Here is an 18,644-nt window from a genome sequence, read left to right as displayed (position 1 = left end):
ATAGAGGTAAATGTCTAACTGCCCACACTGACATCTTATTGGGGTAATTTATTCATCCCCTACTTGCCAACCAAAAAACTAAAATTTCTACCTTACTGGCTTTACAGTATGACATTAGAAACATGGTTACCAGCTCCTCCTACATCTTTGTCTGCCTGAAAACAGAGTGTGAAGCTCATGGAGGAAGAGAACATTCCTAGGACAAAAGGCATATAGTGTTTTCTTCCACCATCCACACAGAAAGAGTCTTAAAGTTACTTTGAAACAAACTTCTCCATTGGCCACTTTCTACCTTTCCTCCTAAAATCAACCTGCCATGTGGGAGATGTGAGATTCTTGATCCACACTGAGACTTTGGGTGAAAGGGCTCATTTCCCAGAGTTTGACAAAGTAAAATCTAAAGCCAGACTCTATCATTTCCCAGAGTTTGACAATGTAGTATCTAAACCTAGACTCTAAAAAGGCGACTCAGTTGCTCACAAGGGGCTCTGTGTGCTGGTGTGCAAATCGCAGGTGCTCTGCAGATGGAACTGGGTTGGTGGCTGTATGACCTCTGGCAAATTAACTAAAGCTCACTAACCTTAGTACTACTCTGTGAAATCAAGATGCCTATATCCACTTCACAGTGCTGTGACTAAGGCTAAATTAGATACCTACAAAGGGTCTGGCATATGCAAAGCACACAAATAGAAACTAAAGATATGCTATCCCTTCACAATTTCTACTTTCTTTCTATGCAAATGGAACAGAGACTCCAACACAGCAGATAATGGGCATATTCTTCATTAGAACGTCAGTTTTCCTAGGGCCGAGAGCATGTCTAACTCATCTTTGAATCCCAGTGCTTATTAAATGGAGAAAATCAAAATCCTTCAGGTCTGAGGATGTTAAGATTATCCTAGCCACAGTCAAGAAAATTCTGATTTTCAGTTTAGCCAAATAGGCGCTTGCTACAAACTACTATGTAGTTCAAAGCAAATAAGCTACTCTGAACTCTAATAATTATATTCTCTAAAATATAAAAACCCAGTTGCCCTACAGCTTTCAATTTTAGTTTTGAGAATCCAATTCTTTCCTAAACAATGGAGTGGGTAACCACAGAAACTTGTGGAATCTCTTTTCCTAGAAAACACGAAGAACAGGAGAGAAGCCAGTCTGTCTGGAAATAGCTTCAAAATCTGTCTATGAGCGGGGGTCAGATTAGAGCAGATGTCCCTCAGAGGACCTACCCAAAGACGTTAAGAGAAATAACTAAAATAATTCTCTGCCATTTACACCCAGGAAAATAAAATAAATACAATTTAACACCTCCTAAAACGGTCATTAAAAATAATTTTACTTGGACCTAGTGATATTTTTACAAACATTTTCTTCTTAAATTGTACTAAACCATCTTAAGCTATTAATTGGAATATGAGCTCTCCTTAACAAGATAAAAGAAAAATTATTGTTCTTTTGTTCCTCTTTTTTAACCTATGTGTTTCTAGGTACCCCAAATCCACTCATTTCCAAAGTTTTATAAGAAACACTACTTCCTCCTAAATACTCCACTCTATTCTCCCATTAATGAATTTCTAATGCATCCATTACTCATATATATTGTGCAGCTATTATATGTTGTCTTCTATTTGTATCTGTTTCACAAATAATAATTTTTGTTTCTCTAGCTGAAATGTAAGCTCCTTAAGCAAGGTCTAAGTTTTATATTTCTCATGTACTCCTTTATCATATCAATACTGAATTCATGACAAATGCTTACAAGTTTGTATTGGCTGACTAATTTAAAATGAAGAGAGAAAGCAAGAGCTATAGAACACTGTGCACTGAGCACCTTGATGAGGCTCTGGCAAAGTCTAAAAGCTTTTCAGACTGCTATATGTTGATATTTGTCATTAACCTAGGACTAGAATCATTAAAGGTTAATATACACAGGGGCCAAAGGGAAAGACCTAGACTTAAAGATCACATTGGTTTAGCTCCCACCCAGTAAGAAATGAGGAACTATCAAGGTGTACCTACTCACACTGCAGATGGAGGCTGTCTCGGAAAGCTCAGCATATTCCCCAGATCACAGAACTGTGCAAGTTCTGATTCTACTATTCATTCTGTCAGGCCAAGTCAGTCAGGTGGTAATAAATAGAAAGAAAAGGAGCTTTAGAAAATTAAAATGTAGAAACGTTATTTAAAACAAATGTGTGAAACTTATGTTTTTTCATTCTTTGTAATCCAAAGAACACATTTAAAACAAGAGTAATGATCCTGCCAGTGTGCATAGTTTTTTGCAGACCCAGAAATGGCTAGTGCAGAGTGAAAGTTATGCAGGCCTCCATAATTTCATTTTTTCTGGTTTAAATCTGAGCATCTCAGTCCACAGCCCTACACACATGAAGTTTGGGTGTAGCTAAGGTCATTGAAATCCCCAACCCATGTCCCCTACAGAGAAGCCGCAATTTTTTAAAAAAACTTTGACCCATTAACTGCACAATAGCTCCTCCATTGCAGTTACTGTTAAGTCCTCACAACCAATCAGTTTGTGGATCAGTCCTTCCCATTGACATGCAAATAGCAACCAAGGCTCAACTATAACAGAAGGGCACACACAACCCATACAAGGGACATGCCTGGAGCACCTGGATCAGGTGACCTGGGGGACTGTGCCACTGGGCCCCACAGGACACCTACTACATAAGGCCATGCTACTAAGACCAGGAGACACAGCAGCCTTGCTTAAAATACAGAAACAAACACCGGGAGGCAGACAAAATGAGGAGACAAAGAAATATGTCCCACATGAAAAAAGAGAACAAAGCTCCAAAAAAGAACTAAACAAAATGGAGACAAGCAATCTACCAGATGCAGAGTTCAAAACACTGGTTATAAGGATACTTAATGAACTTAGGGGAAGAATAGATGAACTCAGTGAGAACTTTAACAAAGAAATATAAAACAGAGAAATAGAGAACATAAAAAAGAATGAGTCAGAAATGAAAAATACAATAACTGAAATGAAAAATACTTTAGGAGGAATCAACAGTACATTAGATGAAGCAGAGAACTGAATCAGTGATTTAGAAGATAAGGTAGCAGAAAATACCCAATCAGAACAGCAATGAGAAAAAAGAATCCAAAAATAATGAGAATACATTAAGTGTATCATAGGGGTACCAGAAGGAGAAGAGAGAGAACAAGGAATTGAAAATCTATTTGAGGAATAATGATAGAAAACTTCCCTAACCTTGGGAGGGAAATAGATGTACAAGCCCAGGAAGCACAGAGAGTCACAAATAAAATGAACTCGAAGAGGCCTAAACCAAGATACATCATAATGAAATGCCAAAGATTAAAGACAAAGAGAGAATCTTAAAAGCAGCAAGAGAAAAGCAGTTAGTTACCTACAAGGGCGCACTCATAAGACTGTCGGCTGATTTCTAAAAAGAAATTTTGCAGGCCACAAGGGATTGGCATGAAATATACAAAGTGATGAAAAGCAAAGACCTATAACCAAGATTATTCTACCTAGCAAAGCTATCATTTAGAATCAAAGGATAGATAAAGAGCTGCTCAGACAAGAAAAAGCTAAAGGCATTCATTACCACCAAACCAGTATTACAAGAAATGTTAGAGGAACTTTCTTAAGAAGAAGAAGGAAAGAGAAAAAAGATAAAAAATATGAATAATAAGACAGCAATAACTACATACCTATCAACAATTACTTTAGATGTAAATGAATTATATGCTCCAATCAACAAATAAGGTAGCTGAATGGATATGAAAACAAGACCGTTACTTATGCTATCTATAAGAGACTTACTTCAGATTGAAAGACACACATATGCTGAAAGTAAAGAGATGTAAAAAATATTTCATGAATATAGAAACAAACAAACAAACAAAAAAGCTAAATAAAGGCTATAACAAGAGACAAAGAAAGGCTGTAACAAGAGACAAAGAAAAACCAATAATCCCTCTTCTGGGCGTTTATCCAAAGAAACCCAAAATACTACTTTGAAGCAACATGTGCATCCATATGTTCATTACAGCATAATTCACAATATAGTCAAGATACGGAGGCAACCTTGGTATCCATCAATGTATGAATGGATAAAAAAGAGGTGGTACATATATACAATTGAATATTACTCAGCCATAAAAAAAACTGAAATCTTGCCACCTGCAACAACATGGATAGACCTGAAGGGTATTGTGTTGAGTGGATTAAGTCAGAGAGAGAAAGACAAATGCCATATGATTTCGCTTACATGTGAAATCTAAAGAATGAAATAAACAAAACAGAAACAAACTCATAGATACAGAGAACATTTTGATGGTTGCCAGATGGGAGGGGGTTGGGGGTTACAAAAGGGGACGGGATTAAGAAGTACCAATTGATAGTTGCAAAATAGTCATGGGGGTATAAAGTATAGCATAGAGAATATAGTCGATAATATTGTAATAACTATGTATGGTGTCAGATGAGTACTAGATTTATCGGGGTGACCACTTTGTAAGTTATATAAATGTCTAATCACTATGTTGTACACCTGAAACTAATATAACATTGTATGTCGACTAATTAAAAAATTAAAAATTATTTAAAAAACAAGATTAATGAGCTCAAGTTCAATCATGACTGTACTCTACATACTTATAGATGAGGATGTAGAACCTCTGCTTCTTTCTTTATGTATAAAAAGGGAATTTTCTGTCCTTACTACGAGGCAGGTATTATTCTAGGCTCTAAGAAAACAGCAGCTTACCAAACTCAAAAGTCTAGTAACAATTATGTAAAACCTTAGCTTAGTATTTTACAAAAATAAGAGACGCCAAGAATAGTCCAAATTTCTTAGAGGAAAAAACAAGGCCCAGAGAAGTAAACTAACTTGTCTCAGTTGGTTATTGTGGCTATATGGCAACAAAGGCAGGAGTAGAAACAAGAATTCTTATCTCTCCTGTAGCAACAAAATTTACTTATTCATTAAGCAAGTATTTCTATGTACCTATTATATGCCAGAAACTATGCTAGGCAGCAGGTATACAAAAATGGATACTGACCCTCTCCTCAAAAAGCAGTGTAACTATAAGACAATTAAATGAGTATAATAATAGAAGTGGTAACAGAGAAAAAGCAAATTCTATCTCTAATTGCATGGAACTTCCAATATATGTTATAAATGAACTGTTAATAGTTTGTTTTATCCTCACCATAGCCCTATGAGTACAGAGCACAGATCTTATTTTTTTCCTGTAATATAGATGGAGAAACAAGTATAAAGCGGATAAAGGAGTCTATTAAGGTCATCTCTAGTGGCAACAAAATGCCTAGAAACTAAGTTTGTTTACTCCTAGACATTTTTTTTCTACTAGATAGGAAAGGCAGATGTTCTTTTTATGTCCAGTTCCTTTCTGACCAAGAGCACACATTTGCAAAACAATCTGTGGCTGTGAAAGTAGTCTTAACTGTCTGTGAGGTCTCATCAGCTGAGTTTACTCGATGGTTGAGTAACCAACCAACAGGACATCATTATTACTAGCATTTCTAAAGTGCCTATTATATATACACAGGATAGATGGAAAAGGTTCTGCCCTTAGGGAGTTAATACTGTAGGGAACAGGCATATAAACATTTCAGCAAAAAGTGACATAATTAAACAAACTACAACTAGAAGAACCATTACAAATAATAACAAATTTAAGACACTGAAGGTTTTGCAGAGCAAATCTAGTGGGTACTGCCAAGAAATATACTCTTTAAGGGTTAAACAGAGAACAGAAGCCTGTATACATAATGATATATACCAATCTTTAGATTATTGAACTAAAGGCTCTAACCAAAAATGTTCATCACATTAAAAAAAAACAATTAACTTCTTAATTCTTTCATTTCACTTTTGAACTTTACTCAAAATCATTATACGAATATTCCATTTCCCTCTTTCTAGGAAAGTTATATATTTTATAACCTTTCCTATTCAAGAGTAATGAATTTATAACAGAGGTTCCCATCAGCATGCCTTGGGCAAAAAGATTAAAACAGTGTGGTTTCATTGCATTATTCTTCCACTCTCCTTCTGATGCAATCTGAATGAAATGAGTCTGGTAATTTTCTCTTGTACATAGTAAAATTTATATACACGACCAAGAATCATTCACTTTATAAAAAGTAAGAGAGAAAAAAGCATTTCTTCATTTTTAAGCTCTATTTTAAACATTAAGTTCACTTACTTTATAACCTCACATAGTATTTTATTCATACCACTATTGATCATGGCCTTATATCATAACCAAACTTTTAAATTTTTTAGCATTTTGTAGAATTATTGACAAAATAAACAAAGCTAAGGAGAAACAAATATTATTGATTTCAAACTACTGACAGAATTTCTTTAGGAACCAGCTAAATAGTAAAAATTATAATCATCATTTCAAAGGAATAATATTATTATTTTAAAAATACAACTTGGATTAAAAAAAAACTCTGGTATTTCCTGAATATACTCAGGTGATTCATACTTAAAGCCAGCTGCCTTCCTTTTAAATATTTATTTAATTTTATAGGGCAATAAGTAGCAATTTCAATGACAATTTCAAAGTATTAGTAGGTTTCATTAAATTACCAATAGTACATCATATTATTTCATGATATTTTCTAATTCCCAAGATTTAGTTCCATCACAAGAAAATATATTTTAATAAGCAAAAGCTTAAAATCTAAAGTAAAAGTATGATAAACAACTTTTTTAGATAAGAGAGGAATAGGGCCTGATTTATCTCTACATATCAAGAGAAAGACCACTGGGCCAAACTGGATCCTAAAGGAAGAAAGTAATTAAAACATGCAGCGACAGTGACATCTAGTGTTAACAACTGCAAGACATTAGACTACCATTAAATCTTCCTAAGTGCTAAGAAACAAGTATCCAAAGCTTTTCTTCTTTAAAAAACAACAAACAGAATTTGTGTACGGTATCTAAAAATTACCCATAATCAAAATGTTTCAATAGGTTTCCTTCCAGACATTAAAAAACCTTAAGACAAAAACATCTTAGTAAATATAACACTGAAGACCTAAAAGTGAAAAGCATTATTTATGCTGTGTGGCCAACATCTGTAACTGTTCCCTTGGTTACAGAGTTTAATGCAAAGGTAATCTGGAACATGTTCTGATGACTATATCATAAACATTTAAACTTCCAGCTATAAAAGCAAAGATAATGCAGAAGCTGCTACTTGATGACACATCAAGAAAAAGCAGTTTAGGACATTTTAGGAATACCCGAAGAAGATGAAAAGAAAAAAAAAATTTTTTTAGATGTTGCACTGAGAAACAAGCTTTACTTTGCAGGCCTTGCTACCTTGCTATATTTTAGTTGCTTTGAAATGTTTAATTAAACATTGCCCAAGGACTTAGAATTTGACAGCATAGGTTAATTTACTACAGTATTTTTCTAGCTTTATGCTCTAGATGAACCTATAAAAGTAAGCAAAATTCTAAAAACTATTTTTGTCCAGGACAATATTTTGTAAAAAGTAAAGTTAGCATTAGACGAAGCTTACGTATTCTTTTTGAAAAGTTCATCCTTTCCTCTTTTAACTCCAAATATTCTTGTGATCAAGGTACTGAAGAGAAGTGTGGATGAATTTCTCACCTAATGTAAAAATAAACGCACAATAAGGGTTAAGAAATATTCATGGCATGAAACCAACATTGACAACGTTCACACTAGACATTTAAATCCTTACCCAATTGCCTAGTGTGGGGCAATAGAAAATAAGGTTTGTGTTCACAAAATAAGACAATTTTCAAAAACACTGTTGTAATTGACTCAATGATTTCCTCTTAAACTGAGCTTTACAATCCAATCACATGCAGACAACGTAGCTTTTTCCTACACTTATATTACCACCATTTATTTTCATTATCTCTTTGTACTTGTATCATCAAATATCAGTTATTTAAAAAAAACAAATTCATTTTCTCCACATCCTTTCTGATGATGAATATCCCAGTAAAGAGACCAGCCCTTCCCATTTATTTTCTGTAATCATTTACCTATGAGAGAATATTTTTAAGTACTAAGAGAATCCACATTATCAATACAACCAATATAATATTTAATATCCAAAACGGTGTTTATTAATGCCACAATGCCAGAAACCTAATAAAGTAATTTTAACCCTAAAACTGTGAGACAACTGGTTAATAAAAATAAAAGAACTGTCATTAATAAACATGCATTTCTTCAAAATGATAATAGAGAATATCTATTTCAAAACCAATGTATCAACATGCTTTGCTATATCATAAAAATGTCTTGAATGCCATGGCATATTGGGCTTCCTCAATTACCTTGCCAAATCAGTGCGGAGAGGTACTAATATGTACTAACTTCCCTACAGTGTATAAGGCACTATACCAGCACCATGCAGAATATCCAGAAACAGGAGATACACACTTACTGCCAACACACAGCTTATGTTAGGTAGGTGTCACAATCACAAGTTATGTTTCAATAGCAATATAAGAAGAAAGGTAATTAAAATACAATGTGAGATTTAGAAAACAACTTCCTGAAACCACTGCAGTAAGGGTCACAAACTCAAAACAATGCAAGGACCAGTAAGTGACAGGAGCAGCAGAGGATTGGGGTTAATGAAGTCACTATTCAGCTTCAGCTGAGCTGTTGCCATGAGAAAATGTTAAGCCCAATGTTGCCAGATTTTCTTCTTTTTCAAGAGAAGCCAGAAGCCCCCATTTTTATGTGAAATCTCACTATTTTGAAATGTTGGCAACAAATTAAAGGGGAAAAAAACCAAAACAAAACACTATGGAGGCCAAATAAAACACAGTTGTAGGCTAGATCTGACCTATCAGCCACTAGTTTGCAACCTCTCCTCTAGAAGCCCAAGACTGACTCAATTCATTTATGGTAATTCTAGAAGTGGACTATGCATACATTGGCACAAAAATTGCAATGAAACTCTGAAATTGGATGAATTCAATTGTGTCTATTCAACAGCTGACAAACATTAATGAAGTCCCCACTGTGTGCCCTACCTAACATCCCAAACTACAAATCAATCTGTCCTGTTAACTCTGTCAACATCTGGCCTCTACCCTAGCTCAAGTCTTGATGATCTCTTACCTAACCTACCGATTTAGTTTCCAAAGACTCCTAGGTTTAAGATGACCTGGACATCTAGGACCCTGTCTTCTCTCCAGAATGACACAAAAACATAAAAGAAAAAAAAATAGAAACACAAATTCTATTTTGCTCTACACCAAACTTTCTGACAAAGGCTGTCAAGTTAAAACAAGAGTGCCTGGAGATGAAAAAGGATGCCTGCTGAGGCACGTCTTAATCAAAACTGTAGAAGACTGTTTTACAAAGTGAATAGACACCTCTACTATGAAAACCCCTTGTTTGATTCAGTAGGCTGAAGGCAGGAGACACATAATGTCTTTTAGTAATATTAAGATGGATCAATGGGTTTCAGTATTATCAGCCTATCCATTCACTATCGAGTTCCCTTATTAGCAGCCAATGAATCATTACCTATTCCAGTAGGTATAGCAAAATGGTGATATTCTACCATTAGTTAGTACAATTTTCAGAAAAACTATTTTTAAAAAGAGCTTTCCATCATCAGCTATTTTTCTTTCCTATTAAAGTGTTAGTACAGAAGTATTTCCACAAATTTATCAGCTTGCAGAATGAGTTCATGCCATAACAACCTCCAAAAGTGGCCAAATGATGATCTTTTAAGACATGTTTCATAATTAATTTTCCTTTTATTGCTATAACTCACATACTATAAAATTCACCATTTTAACAGGTACTAATCAGTGGTTTTACTATATTCATAAAAAAGGAAACTATCACCACTACCTAGTTCCAAAATATTTTCATTACTCCAAAATGAAATCCTACACTGTTACTGTTGTCCCTCGGTATCCACAAGGAATTGGTTCCAAGACCCCTAAAGACACCAAAACCTGAAAATGCTTAAGTCCCTTATATAAAATGGCATAGTATTTGCAAATAGGCTATAAAAGGGTATGCCAACACATCAGAAAAATAGAGACACAATCTATGCATGTGAATTCAGCATAGTGCTTGACACATGGCAAATTCAAGCTTTTCTTTTTGAAACTTTGAGATTTTTTTCCCCCCAGATATTTTTGATCCATGGTTAGTTGAATCTGTGGATGCAAAACTCAAAGATATAGATTGCTGGCTATACACATTAGCAGTCGCTCCCTATCCTCCTGTACTAGGCAAGCATGAATCTACTCACTGTCTTTGTGGATTTGCCTATTCTGGACATTTCATATTCATGGGATCATGTAATATGCAGCTTTTTAAGTCTGGCTTCTTTCACTTAGCTGTTCTTAAGGGTAATCCATGTTGTAACATGGATCAGTATGTCATTCCTTTTTATGGCTGAACAATATTCCACCACTGTATGGATATACCTCATTTAAAAAATATACTCTCATTTGATGGACACTTGAAGTATTTCCAGGTTTTGACTATTATGGATATCAATGCTATAAACATGCATATACAAATTTCTGTGTGAGCATGTTTTCATTTCTCTTAGATATGTACCTAGAAGTGGTACTGCCGGATCATATGGTAACTGCTAACCATTTGAGGAACCAATTTTTGTACCAAAGTGGTGGTACCATTTTACATTCTTATCTGCAATGTATGAGAGTTCCAATTTCACAAATTCTCCAAATCCTCCTCTATATCTGTCATTGTCTGTCTTTTTGATTATAGCTATCCTGGTGGGTACTAAATGGTATCTCTTAGTGGTTTTGATTTTCATCTTCCTAATGAGTAATAATGTTAAGCATTTTTTCGCATGTGAGTCCACCAACCTGTTCTTTTTCAAGATTGTTTTGGATATTCTGAGCCCCTTGCATGTTCATTTAAATTTTAGGATCGCTTTGTCAATTTCTGCAAAAAAGTCAAATGAGATTTTAACAGATTGTACTGAATCTGTAGATCAATTTGTAGAGTATTGCCATCTTAACAATATTAAGAATTCCAGTCCATGAACATAGAATATCTTTCCATTTATTTATTCCTTCTTTAATTTCTTTCAACAATGTTCTGTAATTTTCAGTGTACAAGTTGTATACTTTTTTTGGTTAAATTTATCCCAAAGTATTTTATTCTTTTTGATGTTATAAATGGAATTGTTTTCTTAATATCATTTTTGGATTGTTCATTGCTAGTGTATAGAAATACAATTGATATTTGTATATTGATCTTGTGTCCTAAAACCTTGCTGAACTTGTTTATTCAGCAACAGATTTGTGTGTGGGGGGGGCGGGGGGAGTCCCTGGGATTTTCTTATATAAGACCATGTCTTTGAAATATAGAGATAGTTTTACATCTTCCTTTCCAATTAGGCTGACTTTTATTTCTTACTCTTGCCTGACTGCCCTACCTACAACCTCCAGTACAATGCTGAATAGGTATGGCAAGAGTGGATATCCTTGTCCTGCTCCTGATCTTAGGGGGAAAACTTTCAGTCTCTCACCATTACATACATTGTTAGCTACAGGTTTTCCATTGATACACTTCATCAGGTTGAGAACGTTCCCTTCTATTCCTAGTATATTTTATATTTTTTTGGGGGGGGCCTTTTTTTTTTTCTATTTTATTTTTTATTTTTATTATATTGACACTGGTTAACGAAATCCAGTAAGCTGCAGTTGTACAATTCAACAGTAAGGCATATCTTTTGCCTTTTATTGAGTATTTTTAACATGAAATGGTGTTAGATTTTGTCAAGTGCTTTCTCTGCATTTGTTTAAATAATCATGTAGTTTTTATCCTTTAGTCTATTCGTATGGTGTAGTCCATTAACTGATTTTTATATTGTGAAAACTATATACTGTATATTTTTTAACTGCAGAAATTACATAGCATAACATATAAAAAAGTAATTGTAAATATAATGCAAAATGGCTAGTATGTAATACTGTACTTGTTTCTTAAGATAGAAGAGTGTCCCCATGTTTTATTTCAGGTATTCCTTTTTATTTTCTGATATTTAACCCATATTTTTGGTCTCTGTCCACTATAAAGCTAATGAGGAGAGAGATTAAGTGGAAGTACAATAGAGAAAGAGATTGTGACCGATTGATAAACTGCATTATCAACTCCTAAATCCTAGATAGTAAATGCTAATGTGATGTTAAATCTTAATACAAATAATGAAAAAGGTCATTAACAGTGCCAATATATTTTGAAAAACTCATCCTAGTAATGGCAATAAAAATATGTCCTGTTTGGGGAAAAAAGGATCAGAGAAAATGTAAGTAAAAAGTAAAGTCATGATATAAAAGAGCAAGTTGTAGTAAAGTTAAAATAGAGACAACAGAATGACTGCCAAATAACTCTAGCAATTATCAAACCTTATCACAAGAAAAACACCAGAAAACTTTCCTGTTCCCTTACCTCCTACTCCACCAAGCCCCAACATATGGTTGATAGAGATTTAGTATTCAAAGCTCCAAATCAACAACTGCTCCCAAAATTTTTACCCTCTATTCGTTAAGTATATACATTTTTCTTTCCTTTCTAGCATGAAAATGCTTCCATATAGACTTTTAAGATTTAGAAGAGTCAGGTAAATGAAAAAAATATTAGGTTTCACAAAACAGTACATGTAAATGTGTGTGTGGGGGGGTGTAAAAGTGTGCATGTATGTATATATGTGTACATATGTATACTATACATTTTCTTTTATAACATAAATGCTCCCCTGACAAATACTAAAAATATGATTGGAGAGCCTAGCATGTACAATCACTGTAGTACTATATTTTATACACCATACACTTTCACCCTTAATAGACAGTCACGTGCTTGAGGATGGGATCTGCATTTAGTGTTATAAAATATCTTGTCTAGTGTACATGGGCCAGCTTATAGTAGAAAGAAATACTTTCTGAAAAAATTAAATGAGATTTGGATTTTAATTTACTTTCCATCACTTCTTAGCCTTAGTGACTTTGAAAAAGACACTAAAAACGTTTGGTCATAAGTCCCTCATCTGTAATCCAGGAAAACCATACTAGGATCTGAGCTTACAATTATGTGGAGGGTCTGTCATGTTCTGAAGTTCATGCTGATCTTCTTCCAAGGCACTTTTCCCATGAGAAGACAAAAGGAGAGACAGAGCTTCTACTAGCCCATATACCATCTATGCGTTAATTAGGGAAAAAGTACTTCTCTTGTGAGTGAATAAAGCTCTCCATCAAGGCATGTTGCATAATTAGCAGAGGATGGCTGGATTTCAGCACCATACAGTCCTTAGCCTGGCCCACTGCCCATGGCAACCTCACAACTACCATAGGGCCTGGAGACACTGGTGTCCACAGAGGCACAGAGTATGTGTGGCAGTGCTACTGGGAAGATCTGAAAGGCTCTTTTCCTCTGAAATCCACTGCAAACTGTGAAGCAGAACTGGCCTGAGGAAAGCAAACTAAAGATATTCCAGACAGAAATATAAACCCAGTGTGGGTCTTAGAAGGACTCTAAAGTGGCATACTCAGCGGAGTCTCTGGGCAAGCTGGACAGATGAGTTACCTGTCCTGCAACGAGTATGCAAGGAAAGAACAGGTGTTCCATGATCATTGAACATAAAAAAAAAGAATGAATGTCTTTCATTCATTGGAAATGTCTGTTTCCAAAAACTTTGCAGAAAATTCTGTTTCCATATATATATATATATATATTACTTTCTGTTACCTAAAGTTTTAACTAAACTAGCTTCATCTCCAAAACATAAGTCAAAGATTACCACTTGTTATCACCTTTACTAATATTTTCCTATTTTGAGCCACCATTATCTTTTGGCAGAACTATTACAAAAGCTTCCTGATTGTTCTTTCTCTCTTGGCACCTTAAAATCAAGTCTCTACTTTTAACTACATCAATCAAATCTCATCACTCCCCAACTGTGTATAGAGTTCTTCAATAGCAGTGGGAGCCATAGTTTTAAACCTCAGGTCTGTCCCCACTATACCCATGGAGGCTATGGCTCATTCAGCCATGTCCAGACTCAAATGAGATGCTATATCACAGGGCATGAATCTGGCTTCTCTAGCAGTTGCCCAAGGGTTATGTCGACACCTGTCCAAGTTGGAGTAATGCCCTAAACTGTGAATTTTGACCAGTAAGACACAGGTCACAAGACTGTTCCAAGAGGTGACAGGTTTCATATGGCCTGGCTAGAAGATATATCACGTCACCAGACAATCAGCTTAGTTTTCCTGCAAGGTCAAGGCTCTCTTGGTAATAATATCTTTCCTCTTTCCTTCCTTTTCACCTTCATTCTTGCTGCTTTGAGTTTGTACCACTCAAAAAAACCTTAGCACTTAGGCTATACTTCCAGTTCTCTAAGGAACAGAGACAAAACCCTATAAAGTAAGTAAAATGCACCTTCTCTGTATTCATATAACACCCAAAACTTTCCCCTATAACAATAAAGATTCTGGAATCAGACTGATAATGGTAGTGAGCCATTAGACAAAGATACTTTGCCACTCTGAGCCTTGTTTTCTTTATCTGTGGAATGAGAATTCTAATAATAGAATCTAGGTGCAAGGCTGTTCTGAGCATTAACTGAGATGATCAATGTAAATGATGCCAGGCACATGGAAAATACTCAATAAGATAGCCATTATTATGATTATGTTTATCTAACCCTTTATTTCTAGTACTTAATATATCATCTGCAACACAGTAGGTGCACCTAATGCTTATATATGTTTACAACAATACCTTTCCCCTATATTTTAAAAATGCCTAATAGGCAGCAAAGATCAAGAGATTTGTATTGTCTCAATACAAAAGAATGAGTAATCTGTAAAAACAAATTAAATATGCCTAATAGGTGGCAAAGATCAAGAGATTTGTATTGTCTCAATACAAAAGATTGAGTAATCTATAAAAACAAATTAAATATATGTGAATGCTTCCTTAAAAATGTACTTTTACTGCAAAATTAAAATTAAGTTCATTTTACTTGTTTTTTCCCTCTCTAATTTATCAGAAAAAAAAAAAATAAGTCCAAAGTACCGATGTAGTCACCTTTAAACACAAGATATATTCTTGAGAAAATGTGAACAAATCAGATTTCTGTAAATCAAACCATATTCCACATGCCTTCAGGGAAAAATCACTCCTTAAATGAATTCAACAGAGGATGCTGTGGTAAATTGTTTTGTAAAATGAAGACTTCTTCACATTCATTGATTATGTTGATTTATAGTTTTGGTGTATCTTAGATTAGGTTTTTATAAGGAAGGAAACATAACAATGTATTAAAAATATGTGGCTATATTAAATAAATAGATCATTAGAGCCATGATGTTTATTTTCTCTACTAAAGCAAACAAACTGAACAGAAACAAAAAATTCCTTCATAAAAAAGTGTTAAAAAGGAAGATCTCCCAAAACAAGACTATAAATAAGCACTTATATATATCTATGCAGTCTTGTGTGTGTGTGTGTGTGTGTGTGTACTACAAACATGTAGAATCCACACAGAAAAAAAAGAAGAAAATGCATCAGAATGCTGATAATACTTATATCTGTGTGGTAGTCTAATAGGTGACTTTTACTTTTTTTTACGCTTTCATTTTCAAAATTTCTGTAGTGCACATACATTACTGTTTAAAAGATCTCAAAAAAGACATTTTAAACAAATGAACCACTCATTTCTGATGCTTTCAGTTCTGCTACAAAGTTGGAAAAGTCACCAGGTTTCACCCTCTGAAAGCCCTTTGACAGAGAACTTATCTTTGTTTAGCTTGAATTAATGGCTTGAAGAAAACAATACTGATATTTCTGGCAATCGGTTTTATGATCTCAATTTTTCCTGATGGTCAAGCCACATTCCTACCTCCGTGACTCTACTGACGGTATACAGGTATTGCTCCACTTCCTGTAAATGCATATGTAAACACTGTGTCCTCAGGTGTAGTTAGGCAATGCTCCTTGACAGAATTTCAGACAGTTGTCTTTCTTACAGGAAGATGCACAATTTCCCAGGCAAGAGTTGGCAACCTTGAGAATTCCTCTTTACACTGGGAGTCTGTGCCTAGACTCTCAATTAGAAGCTTACCATATAGTTATGAAATGGTTTGTGCAGCTTGTTAATTGGAAAGCCTGCCTTTCTAGAAAATTCTTCTTTCTATGGGTAATATACTAAGGTCTAGCTTCTTTTCTCCTCTCCCTCTGCCATTCTTTTTTTAAAGCCACATGTTTTAACATAGGTGTGTCTCCTTTATTGTATAAGCCACAATGATGTAGAATAACAATAAAATCATGACATTTCTCCCAGAAATCATGAAAAACATGCGAAAGTGTACTTTCTTAAATCCAACTATACTTGGTATTGCCCACTATCTTTAGAGTTTTGAGTCAAAAAGTTTCTGGACAGTGAACATATTGCAAAACAAAAATATGTAACTCAGTATTTGACCTCCATCATTTTAATGCTTTAAGTGTTTGTTTTTTCACCTTTTCATAGGGTATATTTATAGCAATCACTCAAAACACTGTTACCCAGACCCCACAGTATCCAAAAGAAAGACATGTTAAGATACTAAAAGCCATTTTTCTTCCAGCTCAATATCACTAATCATTAGGGAAATGCAAATCAAAACCAGAATGAGATACCACTTCACACCTGTTAGGATGCCTACTATAAAAAAAGAAAATACAATTAAAACAAAAAAACTGGAAAATAACAAGTGTTGGTGAGAATGTAAGGAAAATGGACCTTCTGTGCACTGCTGATGGTAATATAAAATGGTGCTGCCACTGAACAACACAGTTTGGCAGTTCCTTCAAAAGTTAAACACAGAATTACCATACGATATAAACAAACAAATTGAAAGCAGGGACTCGAATAGATACTTATACACTGATGTTCACTGAAGCATTATTCACAATAGCCAAAAAGAAACAACCTAAATGTCCACCAACAGATGAATGGATAAACAAAATGTCATATATACATGTAACAGAATATTATTCAGCTTTAAAAAGGAATGAAATTACAATACATACTACAACGTGGATCAACCTTAAAAACACTATATTAAGTGCAATAATCCAGACACAAAAGGACAAATATTGTATGATTCCATTTATATGAGGTACCTAGACAAATTCATAGAAACAGAAAGTAGAATAGAGGTTACCAGGTACTGGGGGAAGGAACGGATGAGGATATTACTGTTTAATGGGTACAGAGCTTCTGTTTGGAATGATGAAAAACTTCTCAAAATGGATAGTGGTAATGACTGCACAACACTGTGAATGTACTTAATGGCACTGAATTATATACCTGAAAAGAGTTAAAATGGTAAATTTTAAAAAGAGATAATTGAGAGCTTAAACAAAAATAGTAACAATATAGTGTGGGTTTACAACATACATAAAAGTAAAATGTATAATAACAGCATGAGGATTGGGAGGAAAGAAATAGAAACACATATGTTAGGTTCTAAAACTTTCAGTGAAGTGGTATAATAACACTTGAAGGTAGACTGTGATGTTAAAGATACTGTAAACCCTAAAGCAATCACTAAAATAACAAAACAAGGGGAGACTGGATTAAACATTGTGGCGTGAGAGCATTCTCAGATCTCTCCCCTTGAAACAACAATAAGCCGAACACCTAAAACTCAACAAAAAACACCCAACTGCACACCAGCACATCTGAGCGTGGGATCTGCACATAAGAACTACCACAGGTCAGAACCCCGGGTGTTGGGCGGTGGACTGGGAGGACCAAAGAAGCTGACTCTCGAGGCTGGAGCTCCCTGTAGGAGGAGGGGGAGGGGAGAAAGAGCAGTAAATTTCCTGAACAGCCCTGCCTGACAGTGCTGTGAGCTCCCCGCGGCCGGCGGCAGTATCTAATCATCAGGGCAGAAGGCAGAGAAACAGGGACGGCAGAAAAGTGGAGATGGCAGAGAAACAACAGTTGATTTTTACCAGCTCCAGTTGCAAAACTGAAGCTGAGCCACAGCTTCCAACTCCCAACCCAGAGGGCCCCTCCCCCCATACCCTCCAACCCAGAACGCCACGGAGCCCCAGGGGAATCTGAACAAACGCTACCGAAACTGTCATTAACACTGACAGGAACTGAGGTTGAGGGTAGCGAGCATGATTAAACATCTATAAGAAAAAAAAAGACATTATTAACACTTTATATAAAGCAAAGATACAAGAGGCTTAGATGCCACCTACTGGAAACCGAAAAGAAAAACACCTTATCTGCAACGAGCTAGAGACCATTATATAATCTCCATTCTGGATTTAAAAAAAAACAAAACAGAACACACTACCATTAATGCCCAGACGGAGAAATAGTCCATTAAACACCATGAACAACCAAGGTGGCGAGGTAGCTCAGAAAGAAATAGAAAAATCTTCAGAAAATAAGCTTACAGACAGAAATATGTAACTTAAATGACAGAGAATTCAGGATGGTACTTCTGAAAAAACTCAGTGAGATCCAAAATGAAGCATATCAACAATTTCAGGAATTAAAAAAACAACTAGATGAGCAGAATGAGTTCTTTAGCAAGGAGACTGAAACCATCA

At 35.1% G+C, this 18,644-nt stretch overlaps 1 protein-coding gene across 2 annotated transcripts in view; it reads right to left on the bottom strand.

Moving 5' to 3' along the window:
- The window catches only part of THADA (THADA armadillo repeat containing), a 279,803-nt gene that overhangs the window by 189,504 nt on the left and 71,655 nt on the right, over nucleotides 1-18,644 (bottom strand). For both annotated transcript variants that reach the window (XM_039887287.1, XM_039887288.1), the window contains exon 22: nucleotides 7,555-7,646. In XM_039887287.1, the coding sequence (XP_039743221.1) occupies nucleotides 7,555-7,646 (92 nt within the window). The remainder of the gene's footprint in view (nucleotides 1-7,554; nucleotides 7,647-18,644) is intronic.

The sequence above is a fragment of the Pteropus medius genome, unplaced genomic scaffold (assembly GCF_902729225.1).
Source record: "Pteropus medius unplaced genomic scaffold, Ma_sr-lr_union100, whole genome shotgun sequence".
Classification (NCBI taxonomy): Eukaryota; Metazoa; Chordata; class Mammalia; order Chiroptera; family Pteropodidae; genus Pteropus; species Pteropus medius.
This window is presented reverse-complemented; position numbering and strand designations above follow the sequence as displayed.